The sequence below is a fragment of the Haemorhous mexicanus genome, chromosome 31, assembly GCF_027477595.1.
Source record: "Haemorhous mexicanus isolate bHaeMex1 chromosome 31, bHaeMex1.pri, whole genome shotgun sequence".
In the NCBI taxonomy this organism is placed as follows: domain Eukaryota; kingdom Metazoa; phylum Chordata; class Aves; order Passeriformes; family Fringillidae; genus Haemorhous; species Haemorhous mexicanus.
In genome coordinates, this window is record NC_082371.1 from 2,998,048 (window position 1) to 3,020,230 (window position 22,183).

General features: G+C 53.7%; 2 protein-coding genes and 1 long non-coding RNA gene across 6 annotated transcripts in view; 1 reads left to right on the forward strand and 2 right to left on the reverse strand.

The window, feature by feature from the left end:
* LOC132340409 (proline-rich protein 2-like) overlaps window positions 1-1,704 on the forward strand; it is a 1,896-nt gene extending 192 nt beyond the window's left edge. Inside the window, exons 2-3 of one of the 4 annotated variants that reach the window (XM_059871413.1) lie at window positions 166-1,407; window positions 1,558-1,697. In XM_059871413.1, coding sequence (XP_059727396.1) covers window positions 385-1,407; window positions 1,558-1,596 — 1,062 coding nt within the window. In that variant the 5' untranslated portion in view covers window positions 166-384 and the 3' untranslated portion in view covers window positions 1,597-1,697. Of the gene's footprint in view, window positions 114-165 lie in introns of all 4 variants that reach the window. The other 3 variants (XM_059871412.1, XM_059871410.1, XM_059871409.1) reach the window with 3 other exon arrangements.
* POLR3C (RNA polymerase III subunit C) overlaps window positions 1-22,183 on the reverse strand; it is a 33,819-nt gene that overhangs the window by 1,946 nt on the left and 9,690 nt on the right. The window contains exons 5-12 of the mRNA XM_059871434.1: window positions 21,923-22,011; window positions 17,977-18,081; window positions 14,623-14,715; window positions 14,464-14,544; window positions 7,407-7,458; window positions 5,879-5,939; window positions 5,655-5,805; window positions 2,848-2,949 (exon numbers count right to left, since the gene is read on the reverse strand). Coding sequence (XP_059727417.1) covers window positions 2,848-2,949; window positions 5,655-5,805; window positions 5,879-5,939; window positions 7,407-7,458; window positions 14,464-14,544; window positions 14,623-14,715; window positions 17,977-18,081; window positions 21,923-22,011 — 734 coding nt within the window. The remainder of the gene's footprint in view (window positions 1-2,847; window positions 2,950-5,654; window positions 5,806-5,878; window positions 5,940-7,406; window positions 7,459-14,463; window positions 14,545-14,622; window positions 14,716-17,976; window positions 18,082-21,922; window positions 22,012-22,183) is intronic.
* LOC132340418 (uncharacterized) lies at window positions 6,128-6,804 on the reverse strand. The gene is made up of 3 exons (XR_009489859.1): window positions 6,648-6,804; window positions 6,549-6,559; window positions 6,128-6,348 (listed from the first exon to the last, which is right to left on the reverse strand). It is a non-coding gene; the product is annotated as an uncharacterized LOC132340418 (long non-coding RNA).

Consider the following 22,183-nt stretch of genomic DNA (forward strand, 5'->3'; position numbering starts at 1 on the left):
ACCCCGGGGGGGGACATGGGGACTGTCACTGCCACCCCTGGGGCACCAGGAGGGAGGGGGCTGTGACACCTGGACCTTGGAGCAGGAAGGAGCTCTGGAGGGACAGGAACCAGGTGAGCCCCCAGCCCAGGTGTTCAGGGGGGCTCCACCCCCAAAACCCACCAGGGACACACAGGATGGAGCTGCTGCCACCCCTGGGGCACCAGGAGGGAGGGGGCTGTGACACCTGGACCTCGGAGCAGGAAGGAGCCCCTTCCAGGTGAGCCCCCAGCCCAGGGGGCACCAAGGGACCTCCACCCCAAAAACCCAACAGGAAGGAGCTCTGGAGGGACAGGAACCAGGTGAGCCCCCAGCCCAGGTGTACTCCACCCCCAAAACCCACCAATGACACAGAGGATGGAGCTGCTGCCACCCCTGGGGCACCAGGAGGGAGGGGGCTGTGACACCTGGAGCAGGAAGGAGCTCTGGAGGGACAGGAACCAGGTGAGCCCCCAGCCCAGGTGTACTGGGGGGCACCAAAGGACCTCCACCCCCAAAACCCATCACGGACACACAGGACAGTGCTGCTGCCACCCCTGGGGCACCAGGAGGGAGGGGGCTGTGACACCTGGACCTCAGAGCAGGAAGGAGCTCCAGAGGGACAAGAACCAGGTGAGCCCCCAGCCCAGGGGGCACCAAGGGACCTCCAACCCCAAAACCCATCAGGGACACACAGGACAGTGCTGCTGCCACCCCTGGGGCACCACAAGGGAGGGGGCTGTGACACCTGGACCTCAGAGCAGGAAGGAGCCCCTTCCAGGTGAGCCCCCAGCCCAGGTGTACTCAGGGGCACCAAAGGACCTCCACCCCAAAAACCCACCAGGGACACACAGGACAGTGCTGCTGCCACCCCTGGGGCACCAGGAGGGAGGGGGCTGTGACACCTGGACCTCGGAGCAGGAAGGAGCTCCGGAGGGACAGGAACCAGGTGAGCCCCCAGCCCAGGGGGCACCAAGGGACCTCCACCCCCAAAACCCATCAGGGACACACAGGCTGGAGCTGCTGCCACCCCTGGGGCACCAGGAGGGAGGGGGCTGTGACACCTGGAGCAGGAAGGAGCTCTGGAGGGACAGGAACCAGGTGAGCCCCCAGCCCAGGGGGCACCAAGGGACCTCCACCCCCAAAGCCCAACAGGAAGGAGCTCCAGAGGGACAAGAACCAGGTGAACCCCCAGCCCAGGTGTACTCAGGGGCACCAAGGGACCTCCACCCCCAAAACCCATCAGGGACACAGAGAGGACAGTGCTGCTGCCACCCCTGGGGCACCGCGAGGGAGGGGGCTGTGACACCTGGACCTTGGAGCAGGAAGGAGCCCCTTCCAGGTGAGCCCCCAGCCCAGGGGGCACCAAGGGACCTCCACCCCAAAAACCCATCAAGGACACACAGGATGGAGCTGCTGCCACCCCTGGGGCACCAGGAGGGAGGGGGCTGTGACACCTGGAGCAGGAAGGAGCTCTGGAGGGACAAGAACCAGGTGAGCCCCCAGCCCAGGTGTTCAGGGGGGCTCCACCCCCAAAAGCCAACAGGAAGGAGCTCCAGAAAGACAACAACCAGGTGAGCCCCCAGCCCAGGTGTACTCCACCCCCAAAACCCATCAGGGACACACAGGACAGAGCTGCTGCCACCCCTGGAGCACCACAAGGGAGGGGGCTGTGACACCTGGACCTCAGAGCAGGAAGGAGCCCCTTCCAGGTGAGCCCCCAGCCCAGGTGTACTCAGGGGCACCAAAGGACCTCCACCCCAAAAACCCACCAGGGACACACAGGACAGTGCTGCTGCCACCCCTGGGGCACCAGGAGGGAGGGGGCTGTGACACCTGGACCTCAGAGCAGGAAGGAGCTCCAGAGGGACAAGAACCAGGTGAGCCCCCAGCCCAGGTGTACTCCACCCCCAAAAACCCATCAGGGACACACAGGACAGTGCTGCTGCCACCCCTGGGGCACCGTGAGGGAGGGGGCTGTGACACCTGGTGTAGGAAGGAGCTCCGGAGGGACAGGAACCAGGTGAGCCCCCAGCCCAGGGGACATCAAGGGACCTCCACCCCAAAAACCCAACAGGAAGGAGCTCCAGAAAGACAAGAACCAGGTGAGCCCCCAGCCCAAAGGACCTCCACCCCCAAAACCCATCAGGGACACAGAGAGGACAGTGCTGCTGCCACCCCTGGGGCACCAGGAGGGAGGGGGCTGTGACACCTGGGCCCTGGAGCAGGAAGGAGCTCCAGAGGGACAGGAACCAGGTGAGCCCCCAGCCCAGGTGTACTGGGGGGCACCAAGGGACCTCCACCCCCAAAACCCAACAGGGACACACAGGACAGTGCTGCTGCCACCCCTGGGGCACCACGAGGGAGGGGGCTGTGACACCTGGAGCAGGAAGGAGCTCCGGAGGGACAGGAACCAGGTGAGCCCCCAGCCCAGGGGGCACCAAGGGACCTCCACCCCAAAAACCCAACAGGAAGGAGCTCTGGAGGGACAGGAACCAGGTGAGCCCCCAGCCCAGGTGTACTCCACCCCCAAAACCCAACAGGGACACACAGGATGGAGCTGCTGCCACCCCTGGGGCACCACAAGGGAGGGGGCTGTGACACCTGGAGCAGGAAGGAGCTCCAGAGGGACAAGAACCAGGTGAGCCCCCAGCCCAGGTGTACTCCACCCCCAAAACCCACCAGGGACACACAGGCTGGAGCTGCTGCCACCCCTGGGGCACCAGGAGGGAGGGGGCTGTGACACCTGGACGGTTCCCTGGGGCAGGGCCTGCATCCCCTGGCAATTCCTGCATGGACAGAGCAGGCTCTGGGCTCCCTGGGGCTCACCTTGTAGCACCTGTGCAGCAGCATCCGCGCAGCAGCCATGACGTTCACGGTGTACAGGTAAAAGGTGCGCGATGGGGCGTGGTCGGGGGTCTTGGGAATCTCCTGGGGGAGGGCAGAGGGGGGTGGGGATCAGATGGAAGTGTCTCCTTCCCCAGGGGGTCCCTGTGCCCCCTCCCCCTCAGGAGTCCCTGGGGAGTCTTGGCTGCTTTGGGCCAGGGTTGGGATTGAGCGTGTGAGATGGAATTTCTTGTCTGGACTCAGAGAATTCATTGATTTTTATCTCTCTGTTCCAATCTCCCTGAGCTCCACAGCACTCAGATAATTCATTGATTTTTATCTCTCTGTCCCAATCTCCCAAACCCTGAGTTCCACAGCACTCAGACAATTAATTAATTTTTATCTCTCTGTTCCAATCTCCCAAACCCTGAGCTCCACAGCACTCAGACAATTCATTGATTTTTATCTCTCTGTTCCAATCTCCCTGAGCTCCACAGCACTCAGATAATTCATTGATTTTTATCTCTGTGTCCCAATCTCCCTGAGTTCCACAGCACTCAGACAATTCATTGATTTTTATCTCTCTGTTCCAATCTCCCAAACCCTGAGCTTCACAGCACTCAGACAATTCATTGATTTTTATCTCTGTGTTCCAATCTCCCAGAGTTCCACAGCACTCAGATAATTCATTGATTTTTATCTCTCTGTCCCAATCTCCCTGAGCTCCACAGCACTCAGATAATTCATTGATTTTTTTATCTGTGTTCCAATCTCCCAGAGTTCCACAGCACTCAGATAAGTCATTAATTTTTATCTCTCTGTTCCAATCTCCCAAACCCTGAGCTCCACAGCACTCAGATAATTCATTGATTTTTATCTCTCTGTCCCAATCTCCCTGTGTTCCACAGCACTCAGATAATTCATTGATTTTTATCTCTGTGTTCCAATCTCCCTGAGCTCCACAGCACTCAGATAATTCATTGATTTTTATCTCTCTGTTCCAATCTCCCTGAGCTCCACAGCACTCAGATAATTCATTGATTTTTATCTCTGTGTTCCAATCTCCCTGAGTTCCACAGCACTCAGGTAATTCATTTTTATCTCTCTGTTCCAATCTCCCAAACCCTGAGCTCCACAGCACTCAGATAATTCATTGATTTTTATCTCTCTGAATTAATTAATTTTTATATCTCTGTTCCAATCTCCCTGAGTTCCACAGCACTCAGACAATTAATTAATTTTTATCTCTCTGTTCCAATCTCCCAAACCTTGAGCTCCACAGCACTCAGATAATTCACTGATTTTTATCTGTGTTCCAATCTCCCAGAGTTCCACAGCACTCAGATAATTCATTAATTTTTATATCTGTGTCCCAATCTCCCAAACCCTGAGCTCCACAGCACTCAGACAATTAATTCATTTTTATCTCTCTGTTCCAATCTCCCAAACCCTGAGCTCCACAGCATTTAAAAATAAAAATGGAGATCTCTCTCTCTCTTTCTACAAGGCCTTTAAAGGACAAACTGCCCAAGCAAGAAATGACAGGAAAATTCTTTTTTCTTGGAACCCACTAACCAACCACTCGTGGCCACATGGGGACTTGTTAATCCAAGTGCACAGAACCACCCAAAGCCCTGGAGGAGGAGGAGAGGGTGGAGAAGAAGGAGGAGAAGGTGGAGAAGAAGGAGAAGAAGGTGGAGAAGAAGGAGGAGAAGGAGGAGAAGAAGATGAGAAGAAGGAGGAGAAGAAGAAGATGAAGAAGAAGGAGGAGGAGAAGGAGAAGGAAGAGAAGAAGGTGAAGAAGAAGGAAGAGAAAAAGGAGATGAAGAAGAAGGTGGAGAAGAAGGTGAAGAAGGAGGAGGAGAAGAAGGAGAAGAAGGTGAGAAGAAGGAGGAGAAGAAGATGAAGAAGGAGGAGAAGAAGGTGAAGAAGAAGAAGAAGAAGGAGGAGAAGAAGATGAAGAAGAAGGAGAAGGTGAGAAAAAGGAAGAGAAGAAGGAGGAGAAGATGGTGAGAAGAAGGAAGAGAAGAAGAAGATGAAGAAGAAGGAGGAGGAGAAAAAGAAGGTGAGAAGAAGGAGGAGAAGAAGAAGGAAGAGGAGGAGGAGGAGGAGAAGAAGGTGGAGAAGAAGGAGGAGGAGAAGAAGGTGACAAGGAGGAGAAGGAGGAGAAGGTGAGAAGCAGGAAGAGAAGAAGATGAAGAAGAAGGAGAAGAAGAAGAAGATGAAGAAGAGAAGGAGGAGAAGAAGGTGAGAAGACGATGAAGAAGGAGAAGAAGATGAAGAAGAAGGAGAAGGAGAAGAAGATGAAGAAGAAGGAGAAGAAGGAGGAGAAGAGAGAGAAGAAGAAGAAGGATGAGAAGAAGGTGAAGAAGGAGAAGGAGGAGAAGAAGAAAGAGAAGAAGATGAAGAAGGAGGAGAAGAAGGTGAAGAAGAAGATGAAGAAGAAGGTGAGAAGAAGGATGAGAAGGTGAAGAAGAAGGAGGAGAAGAAGGAGGAGAAGAAGATGAAGAAGAAAGAGAAGAAGAAGGTGAGAAGAAGGAGAAGAAGAAGGAGAAGAAGAAGGAGAAGAAGAAGGTGAGAGGAAGGATGAGAAGAAGGTGAAGAAGGAGAAGGAGGAGAAGAAGACGGAGAAGAAGGTGAAGAAGAAGGAGAAGAAGAAAGAGAAGAAGAAGGTGAGAAGAAGGATGAGAAGGTGAAGAAGAAGGACCAGCCTCCACCTAAAGCCTGCACCTTGTTTCATCTATTTTACTACATTCTAAGCCAGCCTGTGATACCCCACACCTCAGTGTCACACCTGGGCAACCCCTCACCTGCAAGGCCACCAGGTTCTCGGAGAGCATCCTGTAGAGCATGTCCTTGGCCTCCTTGGCTGGGATCATGGCAAAATCCTCCACCTGCTTCTGCTCCAGGTGCTTCTTGCGCAGCAGCAGCCGGAATATCCGGGCACAGCGGGAGCCAAACCTGCCCAGGAGGGGAGACAGGTGAGGGAGGCACCTGGGGAGGGGCTGGGGGCGGCTCCAGGTGCCTTGGTCACCTCTCCTCCACGATGGACTCCAGTGTGGCCGTGGCCAGGGACACCAGGGCCTTGTGAAGGTCTGGGGGGGGGTGAGGTCAAGGAGAATTGGGCGAAAATCGTCCAAAAATCGCCTAAAATCTGCCCAAAATCAACCCAAAATGCCCTGAAAAGCACTCCCAAAATCTGCCCCAAATCACCCCAAAATCTGCCCAAAATCAACCCAAAATGCCCTGAAAAGCACTCCCAAAATCCCCTAAAAATCACCCCAAAAATCCCCTGAAAATCACCCCAAAATCTGCCAAAAATCAACCCAAAATGCCCTGAAAAGCACTCCCAAAATCTGCCCAAAATCACCCCAAAATGCCTTGAAAATCACCCCAAAATGACCTAAAAAGCACTCCCAAAATCCCCTGAAAATCACCCCCAAAATCTGCCCCAAATCAACCCAAAATCCCCTAAAAATCACCAAAAAATCCCCTAAAAATCACCTCAAAATCCCATAAAAATCACCCCAAAAGCCACTAAAAAGTACTCACAAAATCCCCTAAAAATCACTCCCAAAATTTGCCCAAGATCACCCCAAAATGCCTTAAAAATCACCCCAAAATCCCCTGAAAATCACCCCAAAATCTGCTGAAAATCACCCCAAAATCCCATAAAAATCACCCCACAATCCCCTAAAAACCACCAAAAAATCCCCTAAAAATCACCAAAAATCCCTAAAAATCACCCCCAAAATCCCCTAAAAATCACTCCCAAAATCCCCTAAAAATCACCTCAAAATCACCTAAAAATCACCAAAAATCCCTAAAAATCCCCCCAAACTCCCCTAAAAATCACCAAAAAATCCCTTAAAAATCACCAAAAAATCCCCTGAAAATCACAAAAATATCCCCTAAAAATCACCAAAAAATCCCCTAAAAATCACCTCAAAATCCCCAGAAAATCACCAAAAAATCCCCTAAAAATCACCCCCAAAATCCCCTAAAAATCACCTCAAAATCACCTAAAAATCACCAAAAATCCCTAAAAATCACCCCAAAATCCCCTAAAAATCACCAAAAAATCCCTTAAAAATCACCAAAAAATCCCCTAAAAATCACCAAAAAATCCCCAAAATCACCAAAAAATCCCCTAAAAATCACCAAAAAATCCCCTAAAAATCACCAAAAAATCCCCTGAAAATCACCAAAAAATCCCCTAAAAATCAACAAAAAATCTCTTTAAAATCACCAAAAAATCCCTTAAAAATCACCTCAAAATCCCCTAAAAATCACCAAAAAATCCCCTAAAAAATCACCTCAAAATCACCTAAAAATCACCAAAAATCCCCTAAAAATCACCAAAAAATCCCCGAAAAATCACCAAAAAATCCCCTGAAAATCACCCAAAAATCCCATAAAAATCACCAAAAAATCCCCTAAAAATCACCAAAAAATCCCCTAAAAATCACCAAAAAATCCCCAGAAAATCACCAAAAAATCCCCTAAAAATCACCCAAAAATCCCCAAAATGCCCCAAAATGCCCAAAATCCCCCAAGGATACTGACAGTGTAGGTGCCCCCTCCACTGTCCCCCGACTTCCCCACAAACTCCAACTGCAGAGAGAAAAAATTTGGATTTTTTTACTTCAAATTTGAAGTGGGAAAATGAAGATTTCAGAGAAAAAAAAAATAATCTTTAACTTCTAATTCCAACTTTTAAAATTATAATTTTATCTATTAAAAGTGAAATAATTCAAATATTCTTAAATCATTTCAGCAGTTGTTAAAATGGAATTAAAGGCCCAGAGGGAGGAAAAAGGGAGGAAAAAATGGAATTAAAGGTCCAGAGAGAGGAAAAAGGGAGGGAAAAATGGAATTAAAGGCTCAGAGAGAGGAAAAAGGGAGGAAAAAATGGAATTAAAGCCTCAGAGGGTGGAAAAAGGGAGGGAAAAATGGAATTAAAGGCCCAGAGAGAGGAAAAAGGGAGGGAAAAATGGAATTAAAGGCTCAGAGGGAGGAAAAAATGGAATTAAAGCCTCAGGGAGAGGAAAAAGGGAGGAAAAAATGGAATTAAAGCTCCAGAGGGAGGAAAAGGGGAGGGAAAAATGGAATTAAAGACTCAGAGAGAGGAAAAAGGGAGGAAAAAATGGAATTAAAGGCTCAGAGGGAGAAGGAAGGAGCAGGAATGGATCCAGCCCCAGGGAGAGGAGGAGGAAGGAGCAGGAATGGATCCAGCCCCAGAGAGAGGAGGAGGAAGGAGCAGGAATGGATCCAGCCCCAGGGAGAGAAGGAGCAGGAATGGATCCAGCCCCAGAGAGAGAAGGAGGAAGGAGCAGGAATGGATCCAGCCCCAGGGAGAGAAGGAGGAAGGAGCAGGAATGGATCCAGCCCCAGAGGAAGGAGCAGGAATGGATCCAACCCCAGAGAGAAGGAGCAGGAATGGATCCAGCCCCAGGGAGAGGAGGAGGAAGGAGCAGGAATGGATCCTGCCCCAGAGAGAGGAGGAGGAAGGAGCAGGAATGGATCCAGCCCCAGGGAGAGGAGGAGAAGGAATGGATCCAGCCCCAGAGAGAGGAGGAGGAAGGAGCAGGAATGGATCCAGCCCCAGAGAGAGAAGGAGCAGGAATGGATCCAGCCCCAGGGAGAGGAGGAGCAGGAATGGATCCAGCCCCAGGGAGAGGAGGAGCAGGAATGGATCCAGCCCCAGGGAGAGAAGGAGGAAGGAGCAGGAATGGATCCAGCCCCAGAGAGAGGAGGAGGAAGGAGCAGGAATGGATCCAGCCCCAGAGAGAAGGAGCAGGAATGGATCCAGCCCCAGAGAGAGAAGGAGGAAGGAGCAGGAATGGATCCAGCCCCAGAGAGAGGAGGAGGAAGGAGCAGGAATGGATCCAGCCCCAGAGAGAGGAGGAGGAAGGAGCAGGAATGGATCCAGCCCCAGAGAGAGGAGGAGGAAGGAGCAGGAATGGATCCAGCCCCAGAGAGAGGAGGAGGAAGGAGCAGGAATGGATCCAGCCCCAGAGAGAAGGAGCAGGAATGGATCCAGCCCCAGAGAGAGGAGGAGGAAGGAGCAGGAATGGATCCAGCCCCAGGGAGAGAAGGAGGAAGGAGCAGGAATGGATCCAGCCCCAGAGAGGAGGAGGAAGGAGCAGGAATGGATCCTGCCCCAGGGAGAGGAGGAGGAAGGAGCAGGAATGGATCCAGCCCCAGAGAGGAGGAGGAAGGAGCAGGAATGGATCCAACCCCAGGGAGAGGAGGAGGAAGGAGCAGGAATGGATCCTGCCCCAGAGAGAGGAGGAGGAAGGAGCAGGAATGGATCCAGCCCCAGAGAGAGGAGGAGGAAGGAGCAGGAATGGATCCAGCCCCAGAGAGAGGAGAAGGAAGGAGCAGGAATGGATCCAGCCCCAGAGAGAGGAGAAGGAAGGAGCAGGAATGGATCCAGCCCCAGAGGAAGGAGCAGGAATGGATCCAGCCCCAGAGGAAGGAGCAGGAATGGATCCAGCCCCAGAGAGAGGAGGAGGAAGGAGCAGGAATGGATCCAGCCCCAGAGAGAGAAGGAGGAAGGAGCAGGAATGGATCCAGCCCCAGAGAGAGTAGGAGGAAGGAGCAGGAATGGATCCAGCCCCAGAGAGAGGAGGAGGAAGGAGCAGGAATGGATCCAGCCCCAGAGAGAGGAGGAGGAAGGAGCAGGAATGGATCCAGCCCCAGAGAGAGGAGGAGGAAGGAGCAGGAATGGATCCAGCCCCAGGGAGAGGAGGAGGAAGGAGCAGGAATGGATCCAGCCCCAGAGAGAAGGAGCAGGAATGGATCCAGCCCCAGAGAGAGAAGGAGGAAGGAGCAGGAATGGATCCAGCCCCAGAGAGAAGGAGCAGGAATGGATCCAGCCCCAGAGAGAGGAGGAGAAAGGAGCAGGAATGGATCCTGCCCCAGAGAGGAGGAGCAGGAATGGATCCAGCCCCAGAGAGGAGGAGGAAGGAGCAGGAATGGATCCAGCCCCAGAGAGGAGGAGGAAGGAGCAGGAATGGATCCAACCCCAGGGAGAGGAGGAGGAAGGAGCAGGAATGGATCCTGCCCCAGAGAGAGAAGGAGCAGGAATGGATCCAGCCCCAGGGAGAGGAGGAGGAAGGAGCAGGAATGGATCCAGCCCCAGAGAGAGGAGGAGGAAGGAGCAGGAATGGATCCAGCCCCAGAGAGAGGAGGAGGAAGGAGCAGGAATGGATCCAGCCCCAGAGAGAAGGAGCAGGAATGGATCCAGCCCCAGAGAGAGGAGGAGGAAGGAGCAGGAATGGATCCAGCCCCAGAGAGAAGGAGCAGGAATGGATCCAGCCCCAGAGAGAGGAGGAGGAAGGAGCAGGAATGGATCCAGCCCCAGGGAGAGGAGGAGGAAGGAGCAGGAATGGATCCAGCCCCAGAGAGAGAAGGAGCAGGAATGGATCCAGCCCCAGGGAGAGGAGGAGCAGGAATGGATCCAGCCCCAGGGAGAGGAGGAGCAGGAATGGATCCAGCCCCAGGGAGAGAAGGAGGAAGGAGCAGGAATGGATCCAGCCCCAGAGAGAGGAGGAGGAAGGAGCAGGAATGGATCCAGCCAAAGAGAGAGGAGGAGGAAGGAGCAGGAATGGATCCAGCCCCAGAGAGAGGAGGAGGAAGGAGCAGGAATGGATCCAGCCCCAGAGAGAGGAGAAGGAAGGAGCAGGAATGGATCCAGCCCCAGAGAGAGGAGAAGGAAGGAGCAGGAATGGATCCAGCCCCAGAGGAAGGAGCAGGAATGGATCCAGCCCCAGAGGAAGGAGCAGGAATGGATCCAGCCCCAGAGGAAGGAGCAGGAATGGATCCAGCCCCAGAGAGAGGAGGAGGAAGGAGCAGGAATGGATCCAGCCCCAGAGAGAGAAGGAGGAAGGAGCAGGAATGGATCCAGCCCCAGAGAGAGTAGGAGGAAGGAGCAGGAATGGATCCAGCCCCAGAGAGAGGAGGAGGAAGGAGCAGGAATGGATCCAGCCCCAGAGAGAGGAGGAGGAAGGAGCAGGAATGGATCCAGCCCCAGAGAGAGGAGGAGGAAGGAGCAGGAATGGATCCAGCCCCAGGGAGAGGAGGAGGAAGGAGCAGGAATGGATCCAGCCCCAGAGAGAAGGAGCAGGAATGGATCCAGCCCCAGAGAGAGAAGGAGGAAGGAGCAGGAATGGATCCAGCCCCAGAGAGAAGGAGCAGGAATGGATCCAGCCCCAGAGAGAGGAGGAGAAAGGAGCAGGAATGGATCCTGCCCCAGAGAGGAGGAGCAGGAATGGATCCAGCCCCAGAGAGGAGGAGGAAGGAGCAGGAATGGATCCAGCCCCAGAGAGGAGGAGGAAGGAGCAGGAATGGATCCAGCCCCAGGGAGAGGAGGAGGAAGGAGCAGGAATGGATCCTGCCCCAGAGAGAGAAGGAGCAGGAATGGATCCAGCCCCAGAGAGAGAAGGAGGAAGGAGCAGGAATGGATCCAGCCCCAGAGAGAAGGAGCAGGAATGGATCCAGCCCCAGAGAGAGGAGGAGAAAGGAGCAGGAATGGATCCTGCCCCAGAGAGGAGGAGCAGGAATGGATCCAGCCCCAGAGAGGAGGAGGAAGGAGCAGGAATGGATCCAGCCCCAGAGAGGAGGAGGAAGGAGCAGGAATGGATCCAACCCCAGGGAGAGGAGGAGGAAGGAGCAGGAATGGATCCAGCCCCAGAGAGAGAAGGAGCAGGAATGGATCCAGCCCCAGGGAGAGGAGGAGGAAGGAGCAGGAATGGATCCAGCCCCAGAGAGAGGAGGAGGAAGGAGCAGGAATGGATCCAGCCCCAGAGAGAGGAGGAGGAAGGAGCAGGAATGGATCCAGCCCCAGAGAGAAGGAGCAGGAATGGATCCAGCCCCAGAGAGAGGAGGAGGAAGGAGCAGGAATGGATCCAGCCCCAGGGAGAGGAGGAGGAAGGAGCAGGAATGGATCCAGCCCCAGAGAGAAGGAGCAGGAATGGATCCAGCCCCAGAGAGAGGAGGAGGAAGGAGCAGGAATGGATCCAGCCCCAGAGGAAAGAGCAGGAATGGATCCAGCCCCAGAGAGAGGAGGAGGAAGGAGCAGGAATGGATCCAGCCCCAGAGGAAGGAGCAGGAATGGATCCTGCCCCAGGGAGAGGAGGAGGAAGGAGCAGGAATGGATCTAGCCCCAGAGGAAGGAGCAGGAATGGATCCAGCCCCAGAGAGAGGAGGAGGAAGGAGCAGGAATGGATCCAGCCCCAGAGAGAGGAGGAGGAAGGAGCAGGAATGGATCCAGCCCCAGAGAGAGGAGGAGGAAGGAGCAGGAATGGATCCAGCCCCAGGGAGAGGAGGAGGAAGGAGCAGGAATGGATCCAGCCCCAGAGAGAAGGAGCAGGAATGGATCCAGCCCCAGAGAGAGAAGGAGGAAGGAGCAGGAATGGATCCAGCCCCAGAGAGAAGGAGCAGGAATGGATCCAGCCCCAGAGAGAGGAGGAGAAAGGAGCAGGAATGGATCCTGCCCCAGAGAGGAGGAGCAGGAATGGATCCAGCCCCAGAGAGGAGGAGGAAGGAGCAGGAATGGATCCAGCCCCAGAGAGGAGGAGGAAGGAGCAGGAATGGATCCAGCCCCAGGGAGAGGAGGAGGAAGGAGCAGGAATGGATCCTGCCCCAGAGAGAGAAGGAGCAGGAATGGATCCAGCCCCAGAGAGAGAAGGAGGAAGGAGCAGGAATGGATCCAGCCCCAGAGAGAAGGAGCAGGAATGGATCCAGCCCCAGAGAGAGGAGGAGAAAGGAGCAGGAATGGATCCTGCCCCAGAGAGGAGGAGCAGGAATGGATCCAGCCCCAGAGAGGAGGAGGAAGGAGCAGGAATGGATCCAGCCCCAGAGAGGAGGAGGAAGGAGCAGGAATGGATCCAACCCCAGGGAGAGGAGGAGGAAGGAGCAGGAATGGATCCTGCCCCAGAGAGAGAAGGAGCAGGAATGGATCCAGCCCCAGGGAGAGGAGGAGGAAGGAGCAGGAATGGATCCAGCCCCAGAGAGAGGAGGAGGAAGGAGCAGGAATGGATCCAGCCCCAGAGAGAGGAGGAGGAAGGAGCAGGAATGGATCCAGCCCCAGAGAGAAGGAGCAGGAATGGATCCAGCCCCAGAGAGAGGAGGAGGAAGGAGCAGGAATGGATCCAGCCCCAGGGAGAGGAGGAGGAAGGAGCAGGAATGGATCCAGCCCCAGAGAGAAGGAGCAGGAATGGATCCAGCCCCAGAGAGAGGAGGAGGAAGGAGCAGGAATGGATCCAGCCCCAGAGGAAAGAGCAGGAATGGATCCAGCCCCAGAGAGAGGAGGAGGAAGGAGCAGGAATGGATCCAGCCCCAGAGGAAGGAGCAGGAATGGATCCTGCCCCAGGGAGAGGAGGAGGAAGGAGCAGGAATGGATCTAGCCCCAGAGGAAGGAGCAGGAATGGATCCAGCCCCAGAGAGAGGAGGAGGAAGGAGCAGGAATGGATCCAGCCCCAGAGAGAGGAGGAGGAAGGAGCAGGAATGGATCCAGCCCCAGAGAGAGGAGGAGGAAGGAGCAGGAATGGATCCAGCCCCAGGGAGAGGAGGAGGAAGGAGCAGGAATGGATCCAGCCCCAGAGAGAGAAGGAAGGAGCAGGAATGGATCCAGCCCCAGAGAGAGGAGGAGGAAGGAGCAGGAATGGATCCAGCCCCAGAGAGAAGGAGCAGGAATGGATCCAGCCCCAGAGAGAGGAGGAGGAAGGAGCAGGAATGGATCCAGCCCCAGAGAGAGGAGGAGGAAGGAGCAGGAATGGATCCAGCCCCAGAGAGAGGAGGAGGAAGGAGCAGGAATGGATCCAGCCCCAGGGAGAGGAGGAGGAAGGAGCAGGAATGGATCCAGCCCCAGAGAGAGAAGGAAGGAGCAGGAATGGATCCAGCCCCAGAGAGAGGAGGAGGAAGGAGCAGGAATGGATCCAGCCCCAGAGAGAGGAGGAGGAAGGAGCAGGAATGGATCCTGCCCCAGAGAGAGGAGGAGGAAGGAGCAGGAATGGATCCAGCCCCAGAGAGAAGGAGCAGGAATGGATCCAGCCCCAGAGAGAGGAGGAGGAAGGAGCAGGAATGGATCCAGCCCCAGGGAGAGAAGGAGGAAGGAGCAGGAATGGATCCAGCCCCAGAGAGAGGAGGAGGAAGGAGCAGGAATGGATCCAGCCCCAGAGAGAGAAGGAGCAGGAATGGATCCAGCCCCAGGGAGAGGAGGAGGAAGGAGCAGGAATGGATCCAGCCCCAGAGAGAGGAGGAGGAAGGAGCAGGAATGGATCCAGCCCCAGAGAGAGGAGGAGGAAGGAGCAGGAATGGATCCAGCCCCAGAGAGAAGGAGCAGGAATGGATCCAGCCCCAGAGGAAGGAGCAGGAATGGATCCAGCCCCAGAGAGAGGAGGAGGAAGGAGCAGGAATGGATCCAGCCCCAGAGGAAGGAGCAGGAATGGATCCAGCCCCAGAGAGAGAAGGAGCAGGAATGGATCCAGCCCCAGAGAGAGAAGGAGCAGGAATGGATCCAGCCCCAGAGAGAGAAGGAGGAAGGAGCAGGAATGGATCCAGCCCCAGGGAGAGGAGGAGGAAGGAGCAGGAATGGATCCAGGCTGGGCTCACCGGGTCGTCAGCCAGCAGCGCCAGGTACTGATCCAGCACCGCCTTCCCAATGTTGTACCCGGCTGGGAGAGACCTGAAAATCTGAAAAAAAGCAGGAAAATTGGGAGTGGGGAGGGGTTCCAAGGGATTCCAGGCTGCCAGGGGGGTCCCAGGACTCACCTCGTTGGAGGAGAGGGGCTGGGTGTGGGCAGCCCCCGAGGCCGTGGTCACCTCGCTCATGCGCAGCATCGTCCTGACCACCTCACTGCTGGTCTGGGAGAGGGAAAAATGGGAGTTGGAGAGGGAAAAATGGGATTGGAGGGGGAAAAATGGGATTGGAGAGGGAAAAATGGGAGTTAGAGAGGGAAAAATGGGAGTTAGAGAGGGAAAAATGGGAGTTGGAGAGGGAAAAATGGGAGTTAGGGAGGGGAAAATGGGAGTTAGAGAGGGAAAAATGGGAGTTAGAGAGGGAAAAATGGGAGTTAGAGAGGGAAAAATGGAGTTGGAGAGGGAAAAATGGAGTTAGAGAGGGAAAAATGGGAGTTAGAGAGGGAAAAATGGGATTGGAGGGGGAAAAATGGGAGTTAGAGAGGGAAAAATGGGATTGGAGGGGGAAAAATGGGAGTTAGAGAGGGAAAAATGGAGCTAGAGAGGGAAAAAATGGAGTTAGAGGGGGAAAAATGGGAGTTAGAGAGGGAAAAATGGGAGTTAGAGAGGGAAAAATGGGAGTTAGAGAGGGAAAAATGGGAGTTAGAGAGGGAAAAATGGAGTTAGAGGGGGAAAAATGGGAGTTAGAGAGGAAAAAATGGGAGTTGGAGGGGGAAAAATGGAGTTAGAGAGGGAAAAATGGGAGTTAGAGAGGGAAAAATGGAGTTAGAGGGGGAAAAATGGAGTTAGAGAGGGAAAAATGGGAGTTAGGGAGGGAAAAATGGAGTTAGAGGGGGAAAAATGGGAGTTAGAGAGGGAAAAATGGGAGTTAGAGAGGGAAAAATGGGAGTTAGAGAGGGAAAAATGGGAGTTGGAGAGGGAAAAATGGGAGTTAGGGAAAAATGGGAGTTAGAGAGGGAAAAATGGGAGTTAGAGAGGGAAAAATGGAGTTAGAGGGGGAAAAATGGAGTTAGGGAGGGGAAAATGTAAAAATGGGAGTTAGGGAAAAATGGGAGTTAGAGAGGGAAAAATGGGAGTTAGAGGGGGGAAAAATGGGAGTTAGAGAGGGAAAAATGGGATTGGAGAGGGAAAAATGGGAGTTAGAGAGGGAAAAATGGGAGTTAGAGAGGGAAAAATGGGAGTTAGAGAGGGAAAAATGGGATTGGAGAGGGAAAAATGGGATTGGAGAGGGAAAAATGGGATTGGAGAGGGAAAAATGGGAGTTAGAGAGGGAAAAATGGGAGTTAGGGAGGGAAAAATGGGAGTTAGGGAGGGGAAAATGGAGTTAGAGGGGGAAAAATGGGAGTTAGAGAGGGAAAAATGGGAGTTTGAGAGGGAAAAATGGGAGTTAGAGAGGGAAAAATGGGAGTTGGAGAGGGAAAAATGGGAGTTAGAGAGGGAAAAATGGGAGTTAGAGAGGGAAAAATGGGAGTTAGAGAGGGAAAAATGGGAGTTAGAGAGGGAAAAATGGGAGTTAGAGAGGGAAAAATGGGAGTTGGAGAGGGAAAAATGGGAGTTAGGGAAAAATGGGAGTTAGAGAGGGAAAAATGGGAGTTAGAGAGGGAAAAATGGAGTTAGAGGGGGAAAAATGGAGTTAGGGAGGGGAAAATGTAAAAATGGGAGTTAGGGAAAAATGGGAGTTAGAGAGGGAAAAATGGGAGTTAGAGGGGGGAAAAATGGGAGTTAGAGAGGGAAAAATGGGAGTTAGAGAAGGAAAAATGGGAGTTAGAGAGGGAAAAATGGGATTGGAGAGGGAAAAATGGGAGTTAGAGAGGGAAAAATGGGAGTTAGAGAGGGAAAAATGGGAGTTAGAGAGGGAAAAATGGGAGTTAGAGAGGGAAAAATGGAGTTAGAGAGGGAAAATGGGATTGGAGAGGGAAAAATGGGAGTTGGAGAGGGAAAAATGGAGTTAGAGAGGGAAAAATGGAGTTAGAGAGGGAAAATGGGAGTTAGAGGGGGAAAAATGGAGTTGGAGAGGGAAAAATGGGAGTTGGAGAGGGAAAAATGGGAGTTAGAGAGGGAAAAATGGAGTTAGAGGGGGAAAAATGGGAGTTAGAGTGGGAAAAATGGGAGTTAGAGGGGGAGAAATGGAGTTAGAGAGGGAAAAATGGGAGTTTGAGAGGGAAAAATGGAGTTAGAGAGGGAAAATGGGAGTTAGAGAGGGGAAAATGGGATTGGAGAGGGAAAAATGGAGTTAGAGAGGGAAAAATGGGAGTTAGAGATGGAAAAATGGGAGTTGGAGAGGGAAAAGCTGGAATTAGTGGGGGAAAAGGGGGATTGGAGGGGGAAAAGGAGTGGGAAAAGCTGGAGTTAGAGCAGGAAAAGCTCATTTCCAGAGTGAGAAAAGCAGGAATTAGAATGGGAAAAGCTGGAATTAGAACGGAAAGGAGAGGGAAAAGTGAGAATCAGAGTAGGAAAAGCAGGAATCAGGGCAGGAAGAGCTGGAATTAGGGTGGGAAAAGCAGGAATTAGAGTGGGAAAAACTGGAATTAGAGCAGGAAAAGCAGGAATTAGAGCAGGAAAAGCAGGAATTAGAGCAGGAAAAGCAGGAATTAGGGTGGGAAAAGCAGGAATTAGAGTGGGAAAAACTGGAATTAGAGCAGGAAAAGCAGGAATTAGAGCAGGAAAAGCAGGAATTAGAGCAGGAAAAGCAGGAATTAGGGTGGGAAAAGCAGGAATTAGGGCAGGAAGAGCTGGAAAAGCAGGAATTAGGGCAGGAATCAGAGCAGGAAAAGCAGGAATTAGGGCAGGAAACTGGAATTAGGGTGGGAAAAGCAGGAATTAGGGCAGGAAGAGCTGGAAAAGCAGGAATTAGGGCAGGAAGAGCTGGAAAAGCAGGAATTAGGGCAGGAAGAGCTGGAATTAGAGGAGGAAAAGCAGGAATTAAGGTGAGAAAAGCAGGAATTAGGGTGAGAAAAGCAGGAATTATGGCAGGAAGAGCTGGGATTAGGGCAGGAAGAGCTGGAATCAGGGCAGGAAGAGCTGGAATTAGGGTGGGAAAAGCTGGAATTAGGGCAGGAATCAGAGCAGGAAAAGCAGGAATTAGGGCAGGAGGAGCTGGAGTCAGGGCAGGAGGAGCTGGAATCAGGGCAGGAAGAGCTGGAATCAGGGCAGGAAGAGCTGGAATTAGGGCAGGAGGAGCTGGAAAAGCAGGAATTAGGGCAGGAGGAGCTGGAGTCAGGGCAGGAGGAGCTGGAAAAGCAGGAATTAGGGCAGGAGGAGCTGGAGTCAGGGCAGGAGGAGCTGGAAAAGCAGGGATCAGGGCAGGAGGAGCTGGAGTCAGGGCAGGAGGAGCTGGAGTCAGGGCAGGAGGAGCTGGAAAAGCAGGAATCAGGGTGGGAAAAGCAGGGATCAGGGCAGGAGGAGCTGGGTCAGGGGGAGCCAGACCTGGTCCATGCGGCTGGCCACGGCGCTGACCAGAGCCTGGTCCCGGAAGTGCTGATGGAAACGCTCCAGGTTCACCTGCCAGGAAATGCCATCGTCCGGGGGAGCCTGGGGAGAAACAGGGCAAAAATGGGAAAAATGGGGTGGGAATGGGGAAATGGGGCAGGGGGTGGAGAGATGGGGCAGGGGATGGGGAAATGGGGCAGGGAGAGGGGGAAATGGGGCAGGGAATGGGGGAAATGGGGCAGGGGATGGGGGAAATGGGGCAGGGAGAGGGGGAAATGGGGCAGGGAGAGGGGGAAATGGGGTGGGAATGGGGGAAATGGGGCAGGGAATGGGGGAATGGGGTGGGAATGGGGGAAATGGGGCAGGGAGAGGGGGAAATGGGGCAGGGGATGGGGGAATGGGGCAGGGAATGGAGAATGGGGCAGGGAATGGGGGAAATGGGGCAGGGGATGGGAGAGATGGGGCAGGGAAAGGGGGGAAATGGGGCAGGGAATGGGGGAAATGGGGTGGGAATGGGGTAAATGGGGCAGGGAATGGGAGAATGGGGCAGGGAATGGGGAAATGGGGTGGGAATGGGGGAAATGGGGTGGGAATGGGGGAAATGGGGCAGGGGAAGGGGGAATGGGGCAGGGAATGGGGGAAATGGGGCAGGGAATGGGGGAAATGGGGCAGGGAGAGGGAAATGGGGCAGGGGAAGGGAAATGGGGCAGGGAGAGGGAAATGGGGTGGGAATGGGGAAATGGGGCAGGGAGAGGGGGAATGGGGCAGGGAATGGGGGAAATGGGGCAGGGGATGGGGGAAATGGGGCAGGGAATGGGGGAAATGGGGTGGGAATGGGGGAATGGGGCAGGGAATGGGGGAAATGGGGAAATGGGGCAGGGAATGGGAGAAATGGGGTGGGAATGGGGTAAATGGGGCAGGGAATGGGAGAATGGGGCAGGGAATGGGGGAAATGGGGCAGGGAATGGGGAAATGGGGCAGGGGATGGGGAAATGGGGCAGGGAATGGGGGAAATGGGGCAGGGAATGGGGGAAATGGGGCAGGGAATGGGGGAAATGGGGCAGGGAGAGGGGGAAATGGGGCAGGGAGAGGGGGAAATGGGGCAGGGAATGGGGGAAATGGGGTGGGAATGGGGGAAATGGGGCAGGGGAAGGGAGAAATGGGGTGGGAATGGGGGAATGGGGCAGGGAATGGGGGAAATGGGGCAGGGAGAGGGAGAGATGGGGCAGGGAAAGGGGGAAATGGGGTGGGAATGGGGGAAATGGGGCAGGGGAAGGGAGAAATGGGGTGGGAATGGGGGAATGGGGCAGGGGATGGGGGAAATGGGGCAGGGAATGGGGGAAATGGGGTGGGAATGGGGGAAATGGGGTGGGAATGGGGGAAATGGGGTGGGAATGGGGGAAATGGGGTGGGAATGGGGGGAATGGGGGAAATGGGGCAGGGGAAGGGAGGGAAAAGAGAGGGAAAGGGAAATGGGGCAGGGAAAGGGGGAAATGGGGCAGGGGAAGGGAGAAATGGGGTGGGAATGGGGGAAATGGGGCAGGGAATGGGGAAATGGGGCAGGGAGAGGGGAAACGGGGCAGGGGATGGGGGAAATGGGGCAGGGAGAGGGGGAAATGGGGTGGGAATGGGGGAAATGGGGTGGGAATGGGGGAAATGGGGCAGGGAAAGGGAAATGGGGTGGGAATGGGGGAAATGGGGCAGGGAGAGGGGAAATGGGGTGGGAATGGGGGAAATGGGGCAGGGAGAGGGGGAAATGGGGCAGGGAGAGGGAGAATGGGGCAGGGAATGGGGGAATGGGGCAGGGAGAGGGGGAAATGGGGCAGGGAATGGGAAATGGGGTGGGAATGGGGGAAATGGGGTGGGAATGGGGAAATGGGGCAGGGAATGGGGGAAATGGGGTGGGAATGGGGGAAATGGGGTGGGAATGGGGGAAATGGGGCAGGGAATGGGGAAATGGGGCAGGGAATGGGGGAAATGCGGGAGGGGATGGGGGAAATGGGGCAGGGGATGGGGGAAATGGGGCAGGGAATGGGGAAATGGGGTGGGAATGGGGGAATGGGGCAGGGAAAGGGAAATGGGGCAGGGAAAGGGAGAAATGGGGCAGGGAATGGGGAAATGGGGCAGGGAGAGGGGGAAATGGGGCAGGGAATGGGGGAAATGGGGCAGGGAATGGGGGAAATGGGGCAGGGGATGGGGAAATGGGGCAGGGAAAGGGGAAATGGGGTGGGAATGGAGAGATGGGGCAGGGAAAGGGAAATGGGGCAGGGAATGGGGAAATGGGGCAGGGAATGGGGAAATGGGGTGGGAATGGGAGAAATGGGGCAGGGAATGGGAAATGGGGCAGGGAATGGGGGAATGGGGCAGGGAATGGGGGAAATGGGACAGGGGATGGGGGAAATGGGGTGGGAATGGGGGAAATGGGGCAGGGAAAGGGAAATGGGGCAGGGAATGGGGGAAATGGGGCAGGGGATGGGGGAAATGGGGTGGGAATGGGGGAAATGGGGCAGGGAGAGGGGGAAATGGGGCAGGGAATGGGGGGAATGGGGTGGGAATGGGGGAAATGGGGCAGGGAGAGGGGGAAATGGGGTGGGAATGGGGGAAATGGGGTGGGAATGGGGAAATGGGGCAGGGAATGGGGAAATGGGGCAGGGAGAGGGGGAAATGGGGCAGGGGATGGGGAAATGGGGTGGGAATGGGGGAAATGGGGCAGGGAGAGGAGGAAATGGGGTGGGAATGGGGGAAATGGGGCAGGGAATGGGGGAAATGGGGTGGGAATGGGGAAATGGGGTGGGAATGGGGGAAATGGGGGGGCAGGGGGGGGAAGGGGGGAAATGGGGCAGGGAGAGGGGAAATGGGGTGGGAATGGGGGAAATGGGGCAGGGAATGGGGGAAATGGGGCAGGGAGAGGGGGAAATGGGGCAGGGGAAGGGAGAAATGGGGTGGGAATGGGGGAAATGGGGCAGAAAAAGGGGGAAATGGGGCAGGAAAATAGGGGGAAAAGAGAGGGAAAGGGGCAGGGAGCTGAGGAACAGCAGACACAAAACTGAGGGATGGGAGGCAGGAAAACGAGGAAAAGGAGCCACAAAAAATGAGGAAAAAACCACAAAAATGAGGAAAAAGCCACAAAAATGAGAAACAAGAGCCATAAAAAGTGAGGAAAAGGAGTCAGAGAAAAATGAGGAAAGGAGCAATAAAAATGAGGAAAAGGAGCAATAAAAATGAGGAAGAAGAGGAATAAAAAATGAGGAAAAGGAGCAATAAAAATGAGGAAAAGGAGCAATAAAAATGAGGAAAAGGAGCAATAAAAATGAGGTAAAAGGGGCAATAAAAAATGAGGAAAAAGCTGCAAAATGAGGAAGAAGAGACCCAAGAAATGAGGAAGAAGAGGAATAAAAAATGAGGAAAAAGAGCAATAAAAAATGAGGAAGAAGAGGAATAAAAAATGAGGAAAAGGCTGCAAAAAGAGGAAGAAGAGCCCCAAGAAATGAGGAAGAAGAGATACAAAAAATGAGGTAAAAGAGCAGCAAAATGAGGAAGAAGAGCAATAAAAAATGAGGGAAAGGAGCAATAAAAAATGAGGAAGAAGAGGAATAAAAAATGAGGAAGAAGAGGAATAAAAATGAGGAAAAGGAGCAATAAAAATGAGGAAGAAGAGGAATAAAAAATGAGGAAAAAGCTGGGAAAAGAGGAAGAAGAGCGCCAAGAAATGAGGAAGAAGAGCAATAAAAAATGAGGAAAAGGAGCAATAAAAAATGAGGAAAAGGAGCAATAAAATGAGGAAAAGGAGCAATAAAAAATGAGGAAGAAGAGGAATAAAAAATGAGGAAAAGGCTGCAAAAAGAGGAAGAAGAGCCCCAAGAAAAGAGGAAGAAGAGGCAGAAGAAGCTTTTCCTGCTCCCCAGCCCAGAGTGAGGGCAGCCCCCCCCAGCCCTGCCAGTACCTCGGAGCTTCCTCCCTCCTGCCTCGGCCTCTTGGCTTTGTGCTCTCCCTCCTCTTCCTCGTCACATGAGGGCCTCCTCTTCCCTCTCCCTGTCAGCCCCAAAATTAGAAATTATAGAGAAATTACACAGGAAAATAAATGTAAAATATTTTTTAAAATTAAATTGTCACTCCTAGATCATTTAGGAATAATTTTGATAGAGAAATTATATAGGAAAATAAATTTAAAATATTTCTTAAAATTAAATTGTCACGCCTAGAT